The 15,579-nt window shown below is 37.7% G+C and overlaps 1 protein-coding gene across 4 annotated transcripts in view; it reads left to right on the top strand.

The window, feature by feature from the left end:
* The window catches only part of kdm6a (lysine (K)-specific demethylase 6A), a 573,573-nt gene that overhangs the window by 265,561 nt on the left and 292,433 nt on the right, over positions 1–15,579 (top strand). For all 4 annotated transcript variants that reach the window (XM_028799755.2, XM_028799753.2, XM_028799757.2 and 1 more), the window contains one exon: positions 8,979–9,033. In XM_028799755.2, the coding sequence (XP_028655588.1) occupies positions 8,979–9,033 (55 nt within the window). The remainder of the gene's footprint in view (positions 1–8,978; positions 9,034–15,579) is intronic.

The raw sequence follows: 15,579 nt of genomic DNA, 5'->3' as shown, positions 1-15,579 counted from the left end.
GGCTCATTTCTGTTGTCATTCAAATGAAAGAATTTCAGCAGCAAAGAGAATCGGTTACGTGTCATGACAGCTGCAAAAATAGGTGTTGCATACATAGGATCTGTAGACCAGTACATCTCAATATCTGGTTTTCTGATTATTCCCATCAACATCAAAATCCCAATGAATTTTTTCATTTCGTTTTCATCAGTGTCTACCCAAGCACGAACACGGGAATGTGGAGGTAAATTGGGATTTTTCTCAATAAACTGTGCTGCATACAGATTTGTCTGATGAGCAAAATGTCTGATCAAATCAGGTGACACAAACAGCTCATAAAACTGCTCAGCAGTGTAATTGTTTACATCAACAATAAAGCCACACGTTGCCTCAAACGGATGCAGAAAAGGTAGTTCACCTCGGGCAGCAGTCCAGATGAGATGCTGGGGATACACCCACTCATCGCCATCATCCGATGCGTCTTCATTCACAGTATCATGCAGCGCACGTTGCTGCTCATCATTGTCGCTAAAATCTTCTTCAGAACTGCTACAATCATGATCAGAACTGTCCAAAATCGCCTGCAAAGCCTCACTTGAAGTCAGTTTACGTTTCGCCATATTCACAGCTGTTACATGCGAATCACGTCACATGACCGGCCAAAACAACCACAGACTTGTCGAAATACAACGTAGTAATAATACCCACGCCAAACCGACAGTTATACTACTTGCCAGGCATTCATATAACCACAGGCAAATGTGCCGGATAATTCCGGCAGTATGGCGTTAGTAATAAAACAACGGTGCCGGATATATCCGGCAGAGGGCGGTTAAGGGGCTAACCTGATGTACAGCTGTCATTTGTCAGTCTCCCTGGCAGAGTCTCGCTCTCAGCTGAATTGCATGGCTTTGTGTAATAAATTTCACAACTTACATTTGGCATAAATAACCTTCTTGCTACAACACTATAATACACCACTCAAAAAATGGAGGGAGCAGTTATTCATCACAGTGTAAAACCAAATTTACGCTTTGGGGATATCAATTTGTCCAGTTAGGAAACCTAAACAATTGTGAATCAGCTTCACCTGCTTTGGTGCAAATGAAAGTGGCAACAGGTGCACTGGAGAGGCAACAACAAGACAACTCCCAAAAAGGGAATGGTTTTGCAGGTAGTGGCAACAGATAATTGCTCTCTCCTTATCCTTAAGTTTTGCGTTTTGCCAGTGTCCTTGTCACTACTGATAGCAAGAGGCGGTACTTGCAGCCAATTCAGGTTGCACAGGTAGTCCGATTCCTCCAGGATGGCACATTCATATGAACCATCACATGAATATTTCCTGTGTCTCCCAGCATAGTCTCAAGAGCACAGAGGAGATACCTGGAGACACGGGTTGTCACACAGGGAGAATTGGACAGTGGCCATATAAAGGGCATCAACTCAGCAACAGGGCCAGTATCTGCTTCTTAGTGTGAACAGGAGAAGCACTGTCAGAGCCCTACAAAATGACCTCCAGCAGCCTAATGTTGTTCATGTTTCTGACCAAAATGTCAGAAACAGACTCCATGAGTGCCTAACATCCTGTAATGGGACCTGTTCTCACAGCCCATAATTATGCAGTGCGATTGGCATTCACCAGAGAATGCCACAATTGGCAGCTCCAACATTGTTGCCGCATTCTCTTCACAGATGAGAACAAGTTCACACTGAGCACATGTGACTGACTCGAAAGAATCTGGAGACGCCACGATGAATGTTATTCTGCTCACAACATCATTCAACATGACCAGTTTGTTGGTGGGTTGGAGATGGTCTGAGGAGATGTATCCTTGAAGGGTTGCTCAGACCGCCATGTGCTAGGAAATCCTCCGAGACATTGTCAGACTTTATGCTGGTGCAGTGGCCCCTGTGGAAATCATCGGCGCGCACAAACCGAAAGGGAAACTGGCTTGTTCATATACTGAGTGTGTGGTCGTGAACAGATGCAAAAGTTTGGTAATAACCCAATTTGTACGTGTTCAGAGACATTCGAGAACCGAGATTCCACTGTGTGTGTGTGTGTGTGTATATATATATATATATAATATATATATATACACAGTATATACACATCACACATATATGTAATTTGTGTGTGTGTCACAGCCAAGCAGCTTGTGTCAAAAAAAAAAAAAAAAAGTTTTTTTTTTTTTTTTTTTTTTTGATAGCAGAGGATCTCAGTTACATTATAAGGGAAAGAACGGCACTTTAAAAGCACACCCTTGAATTGACAACAAATATAGTATACCAGATTTTAGGTACATAACAACAGAAGGCCGCCTCACCACTTCTTTTAAGTTTAGCTCTTGGAATTCTAAGCAGAGACTCATTTGAAGATCTAAGGTTACGAAGTGGAGTGTAAGGTGTAAGACATTCTGAAATATAAAAGAGAGAGTGAGATTATTGAAGGCTTTGTAAACTATAAGCAGGATTTTAAAGTCAATTTCTAAATGACACAGGCAACCCAATGTAGTGACATCAAAACTGGAGAGATGTGCTCAGATTTTCTTTTCCTAGGTAAGATTCTAGCAGCTGCATTCTGCACTAGTTGCAATCGATGCATGTCTTATTTGGGTAGTCCTGAGAGGAGGGCGTTACAGTAATCTAGTCGACTGAAAACTATTGCGTGGATTAATTTCTCTGCATCATGCAATGTTATAAGGGGTCTAACCTTTGCTATATTTCTTAAGTGGAAAAATGCTGTCCTAGTAATCTGATTAATATGTGATTTAAAATTCAAGTCAGAGTCAATAATTACCCCTAAATTCTTTACCACTGTCTTGACTTTTAATCCTAATGCATCTAGTTTATTTCTAGTGATGGGTTTATAATGCTTAGCCTGCATCTCATTACACCTTGAACTACAAAAACAGATGCAACCAGTTATGAAAAGGTTATTTAACATAGGTAGTTGCTAGTTGTGCTTATCCTTGGTTCTCTCTTAGAGAGTGGCAACATGGGAACCTCTAAAGAACTCTCCACTGACCTAAAACTTAGATAATTTGTTGTTATGAATTAGGAGAAGGCTACAAGAAATTATCACAAAAGGTTTGGATTTTCTGTCTCCACAGTCAGAAATGTAGTTAGGAAACAGAAGGCTACAGGAACAGTCCTTGTAAAGGAAAGATGTGGTAGGCCAGGAAAATTTTTTGAAAGAGTTAAAATGGTCACAGACAAATCACAGACCACCTCCAGAGAGCTACAAGAACATCTTGCTGCTGATGGTGTCATTGTACATCGTTCCACAGTCCAGTGCACTTTGCACTGGGAACAGCTCAGTTGAAGGGTGATGCACAAAAAGCCTTTTCTGAGTGCTCACCACAAGAAGAGTCGCATGAGGTAAGCAAAATCATATCTGGACAAGCCAGAAACGTTTTGGGTAAGAAAATACTGTGGACAGATGAGACTAATGTAGATTTAATTGGTCACAACCAGAGGCGCTATGCATGGCAAAAAAAACCACACAGCATTCCAGGAGAAAAACTTGCTGCCTTCTGTAAAATTTGGTGGAAGGTCCATCATGTTATGGGGCTATTTCACTACTGAACTGTTGCTGTTTCCATAAGGTATAAAATACAGTATGGTAAAATGAACTTGCTGCCTCAAAAGCTTAGCAAGTTATAAATTGATAGTGATTTTTATCAGGGGTGCACTCATGTTTCTCTTGTCAAAAAAAGTATAAAAAGTCAGTCAAAAAACAGAACTAACTGAGATATGTGGTCTCAAACAGATTTTTAGGCAACAAAAATTCTTTGAAACAAATTATTTGAACACTGTTTCTTTTTTACTCTGTGTGTTTCACTAACTTTTCTATACCCTTCTTCTCTAAAGCTTGTTTAGAAATTCCAGTTTCCAGTCACCAAAAAATAAACTTCCATTGTTTCCCCTGGTGAAAACTACAGAGTGACATACAGTTAGGTCCTTAAATATTTGGACAGAGACAACTTTTTTCTAATTTTGGTTCTGTTCATTACCACAATGAATTTTAAATGAAACTACTCAGATGCAGTTGAAGTGCAGACTTTCAGCTTTAATTCAGTGGGGTGAACAAAACGATTGCATAAAAATGTGAGGCAACTAAAGCATTTTTTTTAACACAATCCCTTCATTTCAGGGTTTCCTCCTTTTTAATGCTCTGCCAGGCCTTTACTGCAGCAGCTTTCAGTTGCTGTTTGTTTGTGGGCCTTTCTGTCTGAAGTTTAGTCTTCAACAAGTGAAATGCATGCTCAATTGGGATAAGATCAGGTGACTGACTTGGCCATTCAAGAATTTTCCACTTCTTTGCTTTAATAAACTCCTGGGTTGCTTTGGTTGTATGTTTTGGGTCATTGTCCATCTGTATCATGAAATGCCGCCCAAATCAATTTGACTACATTTAGCTGAATTTGAGCAGACAGTACGTCTCTGAACACCTCAGAATTCATTCGGCTGCTTCTGTCCTGTGTCACATCATCAATAAACACTGGTGTCCCAGTGCCACTGGCAGCCATGCACGCCCAAGCCATCACACTGCCTCCACTGTGTTTTACAGATAATGTGGTATGCTTTGGATAATGAGCTGTTCAACGCCTTCTCCATACTTTTTTCTTGCCATCATTCTGGTAGAGGTTGATCTTGATTTCATCTGTCCAAAGAATGTTTTTCCAGAACTGTGCTGGCTTTTTTAGATGTTCTTTAGGAAAGTCCAATCTAGCCTTTCTATTCTTGAGGCTTATGAGTGGCTTGCACCTTGCAATGCACCCTCTGTATTTACTTTCATGCAGTCTTCTCTTTATGGTAGACTTGGATATCGATACACCTACCCCCTGGAGAGTGTTGTTCACTTGGTTGGCTGTTGTGAAGGGGTTTCTGTTCACCATGGAAATGATTCTGCGATCATCCACCACTGTTGTCTTCCGTGGACGTCCAGGTCTTTTTGTGTTGCTGAGTTCACCAGTGCTTGCTTTCTTTCTCAGAATGTACCAAACTATAGCTTTTGCCACTCGTAATATTGTAGCAATTTCTCGGATGGGTTTTTTCTGTTTTCGCAGCTTAAGGACGGCTTCTTTCACCTGCATGGAGAGCTCCTTTGACCGCATGTTGTCTGTTCACAGCAAAATCTTCCACATGCAAGCACCACACCTCAGATCAACTCCAGGCCTTTTATCTGCTTAATTGATAATAACATAACGACTGACTTGCCCACACCTGCCCATGAAATAGCCTTTGAGTCAATTGTCCAATTACTTTTGAGCCCCTGAAATGAAGGGATTGTGTTAATAAAATGCTTTAGTTGCCTCACATTTTTATGCAATCGTTTTGTTCACCCCACTGAATTAAAGCTGAAAGTCTGCACTTCAACTGCATCTGAGTTGTTTTATTTAAAATTCATTGTGGTAATGTTCAGAACCAAAATTAGAAAAAAGTTTGTCTCAGAGTTGTACTGGTTTCGCATCCCAAACCATGGCACTTACACTACTTTGCTTGCCAGTAGAAAGATTGTGGTTTTTAGTTGTAGGTTGAGTGAGTGCTGCATTTGAACTGTGTAACAGTTAGTAGTCAGGCTACTGGCCATACATAAAATAGGATGAATAAATATTTTTTTTTTTACTTCCCAATTATGTTATTTCTTTTTTTACCTTATAATTTAAAAACTCACACTTTCATTTTTGATAAGTTGAGTAATTTGTTTTTGTTTAACTATAAGCCTTGCATCTAGATATGGTATTGATTCATAATACTAGGCAAAAACAGCATACAATCATCTTCCAGGTCCTTTTCTTCAACCTGAGCCTGGAACAGGGGAGAGTCCCGAGGCTTTGGAAAACATCTTGTATCACCCCAGTCCCAAAGGTATCACGTCCTAGTGAGCTGAATGACTTTCGGCCTGTTGCTCTGACATCACATGTGATGAAGACCATGGAGAGGCTGCTGCTTCACCACCTTAGGCCACAGGTTCAACACGTCCTTGACCCTCTGCAGTTTGCATATCAGGAGAAGGTGGGAGCGGAGGATGCCATCATCTATATGCTACACCGATCCCTCTCTCACTTGGACAGAGGCAGTGGTGCTGTAAGAATTATGTTTCTAGACTTCTCTTGCGCCTTCAACGCAGTCCAACCTCTGCTCCTTAGGGACAAGCTGACAGAGATGGGATTAGATTCATACCTATTGGCATGGATCATGGACTATCTTAAAGACAGACCTCAGTATGTGCGTCTTGGGAACTGCACGTCTGACATTGTGGTCAGCAACACAGGAGCACCACAAGGGACTGTACTTTCTCCGGTCCTGTTCAGCCTATATACATAGGACTTCCAATACAACTCGGAGTCCTGCCATGTGCAAAAGTTCGCTGATGACACTGCTATCGTGGGCTGCATCAGGAATGGGCTGGAGGATGAGTATAGGGACCTAATCAATGACTTTGTTAAATGGTGCGACTCAAACCACCTACAACTGAACACCAGCAAAACCAAGGAGTTGGTGGTGGATTTTAGGAGGCCCAGACCCCTCATAGATCCCGTGATCATCAAAGGCGACTGTGTGCAGATGGTGCAGACCTATAAATATCTGGGAGTGCAGCTGGATGATAAATTAGACTGGACTGCCAATACTTATGCGCTGTGCAAGAAAGGACAGAGCCGACTATACTTCCTTAGAAGGCTGGCGTCCTTCAATATCTGCAATAAGATGCTGCAGATGTTCTATCAGACAGTTGTGGCGAGCGCCCTTTTCTACGCGATGGTGTGCTGGGGAGGCAGCATTAAGAGGAAAGATGCCTCACGCCTGGACAAGCTGGTGAGGAAGGCAGGCTCTATTGTTGGCAAGGAGCTGGACAGTTTAACATCTGTGGCAGAGCGAAGGGCGCTCAGCAGGCTTCTATCAATTATGGAGAATCCACTGCATCCACTTAATAGTATCATCTCCAGACAGAAGAGCAGCTTCAGCGACAGACTGCTGTCAATGTCCTGCTCCACTGCCAGATTGAGGAGATCATTCCTCCCCCAAACTATGCGACTCTTCAATTCCACCCGGGGGTGTAAACATTAACATTTAACATTATACAAAGTTATTGTCTGGTTTTCACCTGCATTATTATCTTTAATTTAATATTAATTATTGTATCATTATGCTGCTGCTGGAGAATGTGAATTTCCTATCTATCTATCTATCTATCTATCTATCTATCTATCTATCTATCTATCTATCTATCTATCTATCTATCTATCTATCTATCTATCTATCTATCTATCTATCTATCTATCTATCTATCTATCTATCTATCTAGCTATCTATCTATCTATCTAGCTAGCTAGCTAGCTAGCTAGCTAGCTCTCGAGAGCATAGAAATAAGTTGATTCAACTGCACGTGCTCAAAATCTTTCCTAGGTGCCTCCCCCGTCAAAGGGGAGAGGGAATGAAAAAAAAGCACATAACAGCCTTGCTGAATCCATGGCTGGCTGCTTGCCATTGCTTTGACTACGATTGAATTTCTGTGTCCTAGTTAACTGAACAAAGACGATTCTGAAAACCAGGAATACATCACTGTGTAAGGAGTACAGTTTATCTTTTTAAAAAAAAAGGAAAGAAAAAGATTATAGGTTCTTGTTATTGGAAGCCTGTATTTATTGGTTTTGCTTGGAATCAGATTTTTTTCTTCTGTCTGGTAAGTGTGTTCTTCAGTGAAATAATGTGTAATAAGTCAGTAAAACCTTATCCTCTTTTACCTATTAGTGTTTATACATTGTTTCCTTGCTGTTACATCTATCTCATTATACCCTGTTGTCAGGATTCTTTTTTCTATTCGTCTGCTATATGTTTTAGTTTTTACTTAATCAGATGTTTTATACATGTTGACTAATGCTATGGAATTTAGTCAGCAGTGTTTATTTATTTGAGTGGAGTTTTTTTTTTTTTTCCTATAACAATTAAATTTTTTAAATGTGTTAAGAATCTTGAAAAGGCTGCCATTATGCAGTGCCAGAATCAATGCAGGCAACTATCATATTGAGTTTGTCTGTGAATTGCAGTGGAAAGGGAAAGCTGCTGTGTGCTGCAGTGTGACAGAATAGAGGTGGTAAGTATGGATGATTCTGCTTCATGACAGCAGTATTTTTATATATGTGGTTGAAAGGTTTTTAAGTGAAATTTTGAGCTTTTTTCATGTTTTACCATCTTGTCTAGTTGTGGTGTATTAGAACTTGTTTTAGCTTCGGTGGAAAGTGTGGGATAAATAATTGAATATAAAACGCTATCCAAGAAATGAAAATTATATTATCTTGGTTGTTTTTAATATCAGGTGTATAAGAAATATCATAGGTTTCACAATTATATTTTTAAGGAAGTTTTTAATTTCAAGTTTGGGAAATCTCCACATGTTAATACAATAATTTTCTGGGCACTTTGTTTTTCAGGGCTTGTTTGAAAATATGAAGGAATTAATTGTGTAGCTAAGCATACACTGTATATAATTCAGTAGCTTTTCACAATGTTAAAATGGCTATTCAGTTTATTTTTCCACTTTTTATTTAAAGTTGATTTTCAAAATATTTTTTCAACCTGATGGTTTTGATTTGTACTGCATGGGTTGTTCTTATTAAGAATATGGCTTAATGGTGATAAAATGAAAAAATTTGTATGCATTATCTGAATTATATTATGGTTTATTTCTATTTTCACAAATATAATGGATTTCTGGAGTGACAGTGCTCTCTTTTGAAATGATCATTTATGTAATAAGTACATTTACTTCAATACATTTTTAACAAATCATATTTAACATACTTGTTAAGTTCAGTTTCTGTTTAACTTTAGTCTGTTTTTGGCAGTTTAAATAGTTTTTTTTTCAGCTAATATGTGAATATTTCACTGTGCATAATATTTAAGCTTAAGCATAATTGTTTTAGATTAGATTTGTTGTGTAAATATTTTACATTATAAGAAAATAACTGAAATCTTTCTTTTGAATTTCACAGCATTTTCAGCTGGCTTTGATTGACTCAAATCCCTGCACTTTGTCTAAAGCTGAAAGTAAGTATGTAAAATGGTATATTAACATATCTATAATATTTCTTCCATATTATGTGGCTTTTGTTGTATCTTAAAATTGTAATTTTTAAGATCTGAATTATTTTAAATTAGCCTTGAAACCAGGCAGCAATGCAATACTCTTCATCTGCATTGCCTTTCTTAGTTTCCTTGAAATGTTTGTTGTCAAGGTAACGCAGCAGCCAGTGCAATCAAATGTTCATACTGTAGTAGTGGAGAAATTTTTAAATTAACATTTTTGTCCATTAAATACCTTCTTACTTTTTTTTAATACAATTTTGCTTTTTTATTTCCACAAATATTTTGTGGAAGTGTACTAGGTTTTGTGATTTTCTTGAGCAATCTAGAGTATACACAATGCTATCAGTAGTTAAATATTTTAAGGAACATATTAGAATCTGTTATTGTTATTTATTCAGAAATGTGAGTATTCATTTAAGTTTTTAATTACAGAATTTTATGCAGAATTTAAGTGAATATTTATAATTATGAGCACATTGTGTTTCTGCTATGTTTGATAAATAAACTATTAAAGCTAAATGTTTGGCTTTTACACAGGGAAGTTTACTGGTTATTATATAAAAGTGCATGGTAATATTTTAACAAAAGATACATTACAAATAGGTAAAGTATCACATTTGAATATTTAAAGCATTTTATTAAAGGTGTACAGAAGAGATTTCAGGATCTAGAGGTATAGCTTTGGAAAAATTAGAACAAATTTATTCATATCATTTCCACAACAATTATAATAACTGAATTAGAAAGTATGTCCAGTGGCAACCATGATGTGGAGATAGAGGTGTGTTGCCTTCAGGGACTGTCTGGCCAGTCTTGTATTTTTTATACTCATTATTTTATCATTGTTTATTCTAGAAATGCAAAATTTGGTCATATTTTATGAGTTGTAGTGTTCTCCATTTGATGAATAATTGTCAATCATTATAAACTGATACCTCTTAGTAACACAAAGGAATGTAAGGATAAATTCCCCAGAAAACTTTGCATTATGCATGTAAGAATTTGTTTTAAACTTAAGGGAAAACATGTTAGAAACTCATTAGATTACTGAAAAATGTTTTGTAGGAGTTACAACATAAAACATGATATAGCAGTCCTACAAAGTATCACATGGTTTGCAGTGAAATTGCTTTCACTTTTATCTCGAAATGCCTCCCAGTTTTCCTGAAGGTATTTATTCTGCTGATCGGCAAGTTAAATACTTTTCCTTATGTGCTTCTTTAAATTAGCAAGATATCTCAAATTATGTGCAAATTAATATAATTTATGAATGGGTTTAAACTTCTATTTTTTTTACACAAGAAGCGCCTGGCTAATACCAATTAATTATTTTATCAGGGTGCATTTCACGTTCTTGTCCTTCATTGAGTTTCTCTAATTTGCTGCACTTCAAATGACTATGCTGATGCAACTCTGAAATTTTATTCAGAAAACGTTATTAAGGATATTGTTCTTTGTTTTATTACACGAAGACTCCTTATTACTACCTCAAACAACAAACATTGAAGTTTGGTACCCAGATGTCAATTGTTATCTTTCTCATCTGGCTCAATCTTGACTGCATTTGCCTATCTTTTTTGCCACGACAAATCTCCTCCTGTCACTGTTATCAGCATTACTGAACATTGTTTCAGATGTGAATTGCTGTCTGCCTTCAGCAGGGAACTATACAATAATCAATTAGAATATGTATGTCACACTAATCACTTACATTTTTACAATGTGTGATTAAAACAAAAAAAAAGGAAAATGTCGGCAATTCCATTTATTTCAATTTGGTCAGTTATGAAAATAAACTCACTTGAAATGGCATTGCAGTATTTTTTACATACTGTTGAAAACAAAGTACATAGGCAGCATGAATTGTACGTGGGGAAGGAAGAACATGTGAAGTAGGACCAAGGTTATTATAGTTTTTCCTTTTTATATCAGTTTTTATTTCAATACTAGCAAAATACCCGCGCTTCGCAGCGGAGAAGTAGTGTGTTAAAGAGGTTATGAAAAAGTAAAGGAAACATTTTAAAAATAACGTAACAGGATTGTCAATGTAATTGTGTTGTCATTGTTATGAGTGTTGCTGTCATATATATATACATATACACATATACACACACATACAGATATATTATATATACATATACACATATATTTTATATATATATATATATATATATATATATATATATATATATATATACACATACATACATACATACATATACACACATAGATGCACTTACAATAACATAGAAATCAATATAAACAACATTAACATCATTATCATATGAGAATATGAAGTAATATATAAGAAGCACATTTCATATAAATATAAATAATTAAACAGTAAAATCTTCTTGTATAATTTGCTACCGTGGGTTTTCGTTGGTCTGTCCAGGATATTTAAATCACCTGTAGCTTGCAAACTGTTTCACCTATTGACTTGAAATGTGGTACACATATAATACGTCACGTCTGCTATCCGCTTTATGGGTGATGATTGTATTACTCTTTTTATGTTTATTTTATTTTAGAATCAACTCCTATCTGCGCACACCGGGCGGCCGTGGGCAGATGCGTATGGTGTATTCACTCCATGTTATCGTGCATTGCGCTGTCACTGGTATTTTGATAAAAGAATTTGAACAATATATAAGAAGCGTATAAATTATTAAACAGTAAAACATTAACATTTAAGAAGTAAAGTTACATTGAGTACTACTGCAGTGCCTTCGGGGTATACCTCATTTTTTCTTTGCCCATTACATGCTTAAATGTATACATTTTTTGGTGTACCTACCCGAGAACACGCGACATATAACCGACCGTGGGAGAAGCATGGATTTTAAAGAAGCGTTGAGTTCATCTGCTGGTCTCCCTCGTGGAATAACTGGTAATGTTTCACTAAAATCTACAGCGAGTAAAACGACATTACCTCCTTTTTTTTTTGTACGATCTCTGAGATGTTGCTTTTTTCGGTTCAAGGCTTCATAAGCTCTTTTATGTTCCATGGTGTACTTAATAAGTACTAATTATCCCAAACCATCATCTTTGAATGTTGCAAGACTTTCGCCTTGTATGTAGATCGGGGTAATTACATTCATTGCATTCCTAGTCTGAATCACAATCTGATTGTATGGGTGGTTACCTGGCACTGTAGGGTTGCCACCCGTCCTTTAAAATACGGAATCGTGCCGCGTTTGACAATGAAATTGCGCGTCCCGTTTTGAATCAATACTGGACGGGATTTATCCCGTATTTTTTTTATCATTTTTTTTTTAAAGCAGCGTCTCATGCAAATCATCCCACACGCATTTTATGAAGATGCCTCCTTTCCTACTTTTGATTGGGTAATACTTGATGTCATCGTTAGTTTGATTGGTGTTTTTAACTGTCCAGTGAGGAGGGCGTGTCTTTTAAGTACAGTCTGCAAAGTGTTGGCACTGAGATGTTGCGTCAGCGCCATAGTTGAAGCCCCTAACGTTGCGGTCAGCAAGTCGGCTAACATCCGCCATGTGCCGTCTTTCAGTTGCGAGAAGCAGATCATAGAATGGTTGAAACTGTTGCCCCTAACGTTGCGCCACGGCATGTGGTTCGTTTATACCTCGTGTCTTCTCATTAAACTTTTATCTCGCGAATATGTTATTGCAATCCGCAGCGGGAGCGTTTCTATAAACTTAATTTAAACTTACGTTTTACACCGTGCTTTGTTTCCCTTATGAACATGCTTGTATGCTTAACTCGCTCCGTTCTCAATTGTTTAATTAATTTTTTGCCGTTTGCGGCTCTTCCTCCATTTCCCCCTACTTCGTTCTTTTATCTCGCGAATATGTTATTGCAATCCTTAACGGGAGCGTTTCAATAAACTGATTAAAAATAGTTTTGCATTTACCTTTTTAGTAAAAGGCGAGCTTTTAAGCCTGAGAAATCACCCCGTAAATGCACACGTTTAATTGCACATGTGTTAATATGTATGGTTACACAGTATTAAAAGACAGTGAACAACGTCAGTTACCTTTGTTCCCACGTTTGATAAAAGGTGAGCTTTTAAGCCTGAGAAATCACCCCGTAAATGCACACGTTTAATTGCACATGTGTTAATATATATGCTTACACAGTATTAAAAGACAGTCAAAAATTAACGTCATTTACCTTCGTTCCCGCGTGTGACTCGTGCTGTAAATGTCTTCCTTGTTTTTAGTTCACGTGATTACGTAGGAGGCGTGATGACGCGATACGTGACTCCACCTCCTCCATTACAGTGTATGGACAAAAAATATGTTCCAGTTATGACCATTACGCTTTGAATTTCGAAATGAAACCTGCCTAACTTTTGTAAGTAAGCTGTAAGGAATGAGCCTGCCAAATTTCAGCCTTCCACCTACACGGGAAGTTGGAGAATTAGTGATGAGTGAGTGAGTGAGTCAGTCAGTCAGTGAGGGCTTTGCCTTTTATTATTATAGATTTCGAAATTCAGTATAGTTTTAGTTTTCTTTCATCTTGAATTTATAGTTTTAATTTAGTTTTTATTTTACAAATACATTTCTATTTTTTATATATATATATATATATATATATATATATATATATATATTTATTAGTTTCAGTTTTAGTAATTATGGTATGGTTAACACTAGAATTACCAGAGCCTACGAAAAAACTCACAGATCCCGGCCCACCTTAAATCCGTTTGCACCTCTCCGTCAGCATCTTTTGTCCTATAAATATGCCGATAAAGACGAGCAGCAAGCAGCCTGCTGTTCCATCCCCCCACAGCCGCAGAACGTGCACAAAGTTCTCCCAGCTCATGCCTTGATTGATTATCTGAGAGTGAAGTGCTGGAGTTTTAGAGTGGAAATAATAGATTGTTATTTGGAACACATGCATTTCATGTGTGTTCCGTTTCTACAATAACCTGTGTAAACACATTGTTAAAAGAGAAACGTTTTTCATATCTTAGTAGTAAATGACAAAATGTTGGCATAAACTATATAATTTGTGAAGCCTGAAGTCCAAAGATCAAATAAACACTTTCACAAAAGGTTCAAGGGTAAGGCAACAGCTTCCGTGACGTAGCGGTAATATTTGCTGACTTGTGATCAAGAGTCTCTGGTTCGATCCCGACTACCTTCTATAATTGCCGTTTTCAGTAGTGAGCTGCTCTTATTGTTAATATTATATAGTACACACATACATTTGGTTTGTGTCTGTAACAGACGGTGTACATTTATAGTACTTGTGAAAGTTACTATTTTATTTTCACTTTTATTCTGTCAGTCACGATCACGATACATACTACCGCTCCCACCCACCCAGGGATCTGACGCTGATAGTTTTTATTTGAAGCTGGGAATAACTGTAGATGTGAGTGGTGTTTTGAGGCAATGGAACTGGACATTCTCTGATCTGGAGGGATAAAAGCTGACACACAAACACTGGCAAATCTGCCGCCTTATCTCACCGTCACTTGATTTTTTTTTTTTATTCAGTTTTATTGAGTGTACCTGCTCACGCTGAATTAGTTTGCACCTTATGGTCCATGATGTCAAAGAAGCACTGACAAAAAAAAAAAAAACACAGACAATAGGTATCTATACTAATAAAAGGCAAAGCCCTCACTGACTGACTGACTCATCACTAATTCTCCAACTTCCCGTGTAGGTGGAAGGCTGAAATTTGGCAGGCTCATTCCTTACAGCTTACTTACAAAAGTTAGGCAGGTTTCATTTCGAAATTCAAAGCGTAACGGTCATAACTGGAACCTATTTTTTGTCCATATACTGTAATGGACGGGGGCGGAGTCGCGTATCACGTCATCACGCCTCCTACGTAATCACATGAAACGCCTTGGGGCCGATCTGGAAGAAGGTAGCACAGCGCCTTGATTTAAACGATTCCATGTCTTGGTGGGTTTAATACTGTGTAAGCATACATATTAACACATGTGCAATTAAACGTGTGCATTTACGGGGTGATTTCTCAGGCTTAAAAGCCCGCCTTTTATTAAAAAAGTAAATGCAAACTGTTTTCATTCTGAAGGGCACAAACCACGTTGGATTTTGTAATGATAGTTGATTAGTAAGGTCTATTAAGGGATACTTACAGAATGATTAGTAATGCCTGTGAATGCCGATGCAAGTAGGAGAATGGGCGTGAACTAAAAAACGAGTAGTAACATGTACAGTAAATGTCTCTAAAGTCTGTTATATCTTTCAATCCTGTGTATTGATTAAACTACGAACCTAACAAGATCACTACATGGTGTCAGAAGTGGCGGATTGGAAGAGGAATGTGAAGAAGAGGTTCAGCTTTTGAACGAGTCTCGTGTCTGTTAGTAACCCGAAAACGTGGTCAGAAAGCGCTAAGACGTTCTAGCAAAAGAGAAAAAAAAATATGGAAGGATTACAGCCCCCCCCAATCTCCAGTTAAAGGGAAATGTAGCTGAAAATTGGAAAAGATTTAAACAGAGATTCGAGTTGTATCTTGCTGCGTTTGAAGCAGATAGGAAAA

This window comes from Erpetoichthys calabaricus, chromosome 4 (genome assembly GCF_900747795.2).
Source record: "Erpetoichthys calabaricus chromosome 4, fErpCal1.3, whole genome shotgun sequence".
Lineage (NCBI taxonomy): Eukaryota > Metazoa > Chordata > Cladistia > Polypteriformes > Polypteridae > Erpetoichthys > Erpetoichthys calabaricus.
The sequence above is the reverse complement of the archived record's forward strand: the minus strand, read 5'-3'. Positions and strand labels throughout refer to the sequence as shown.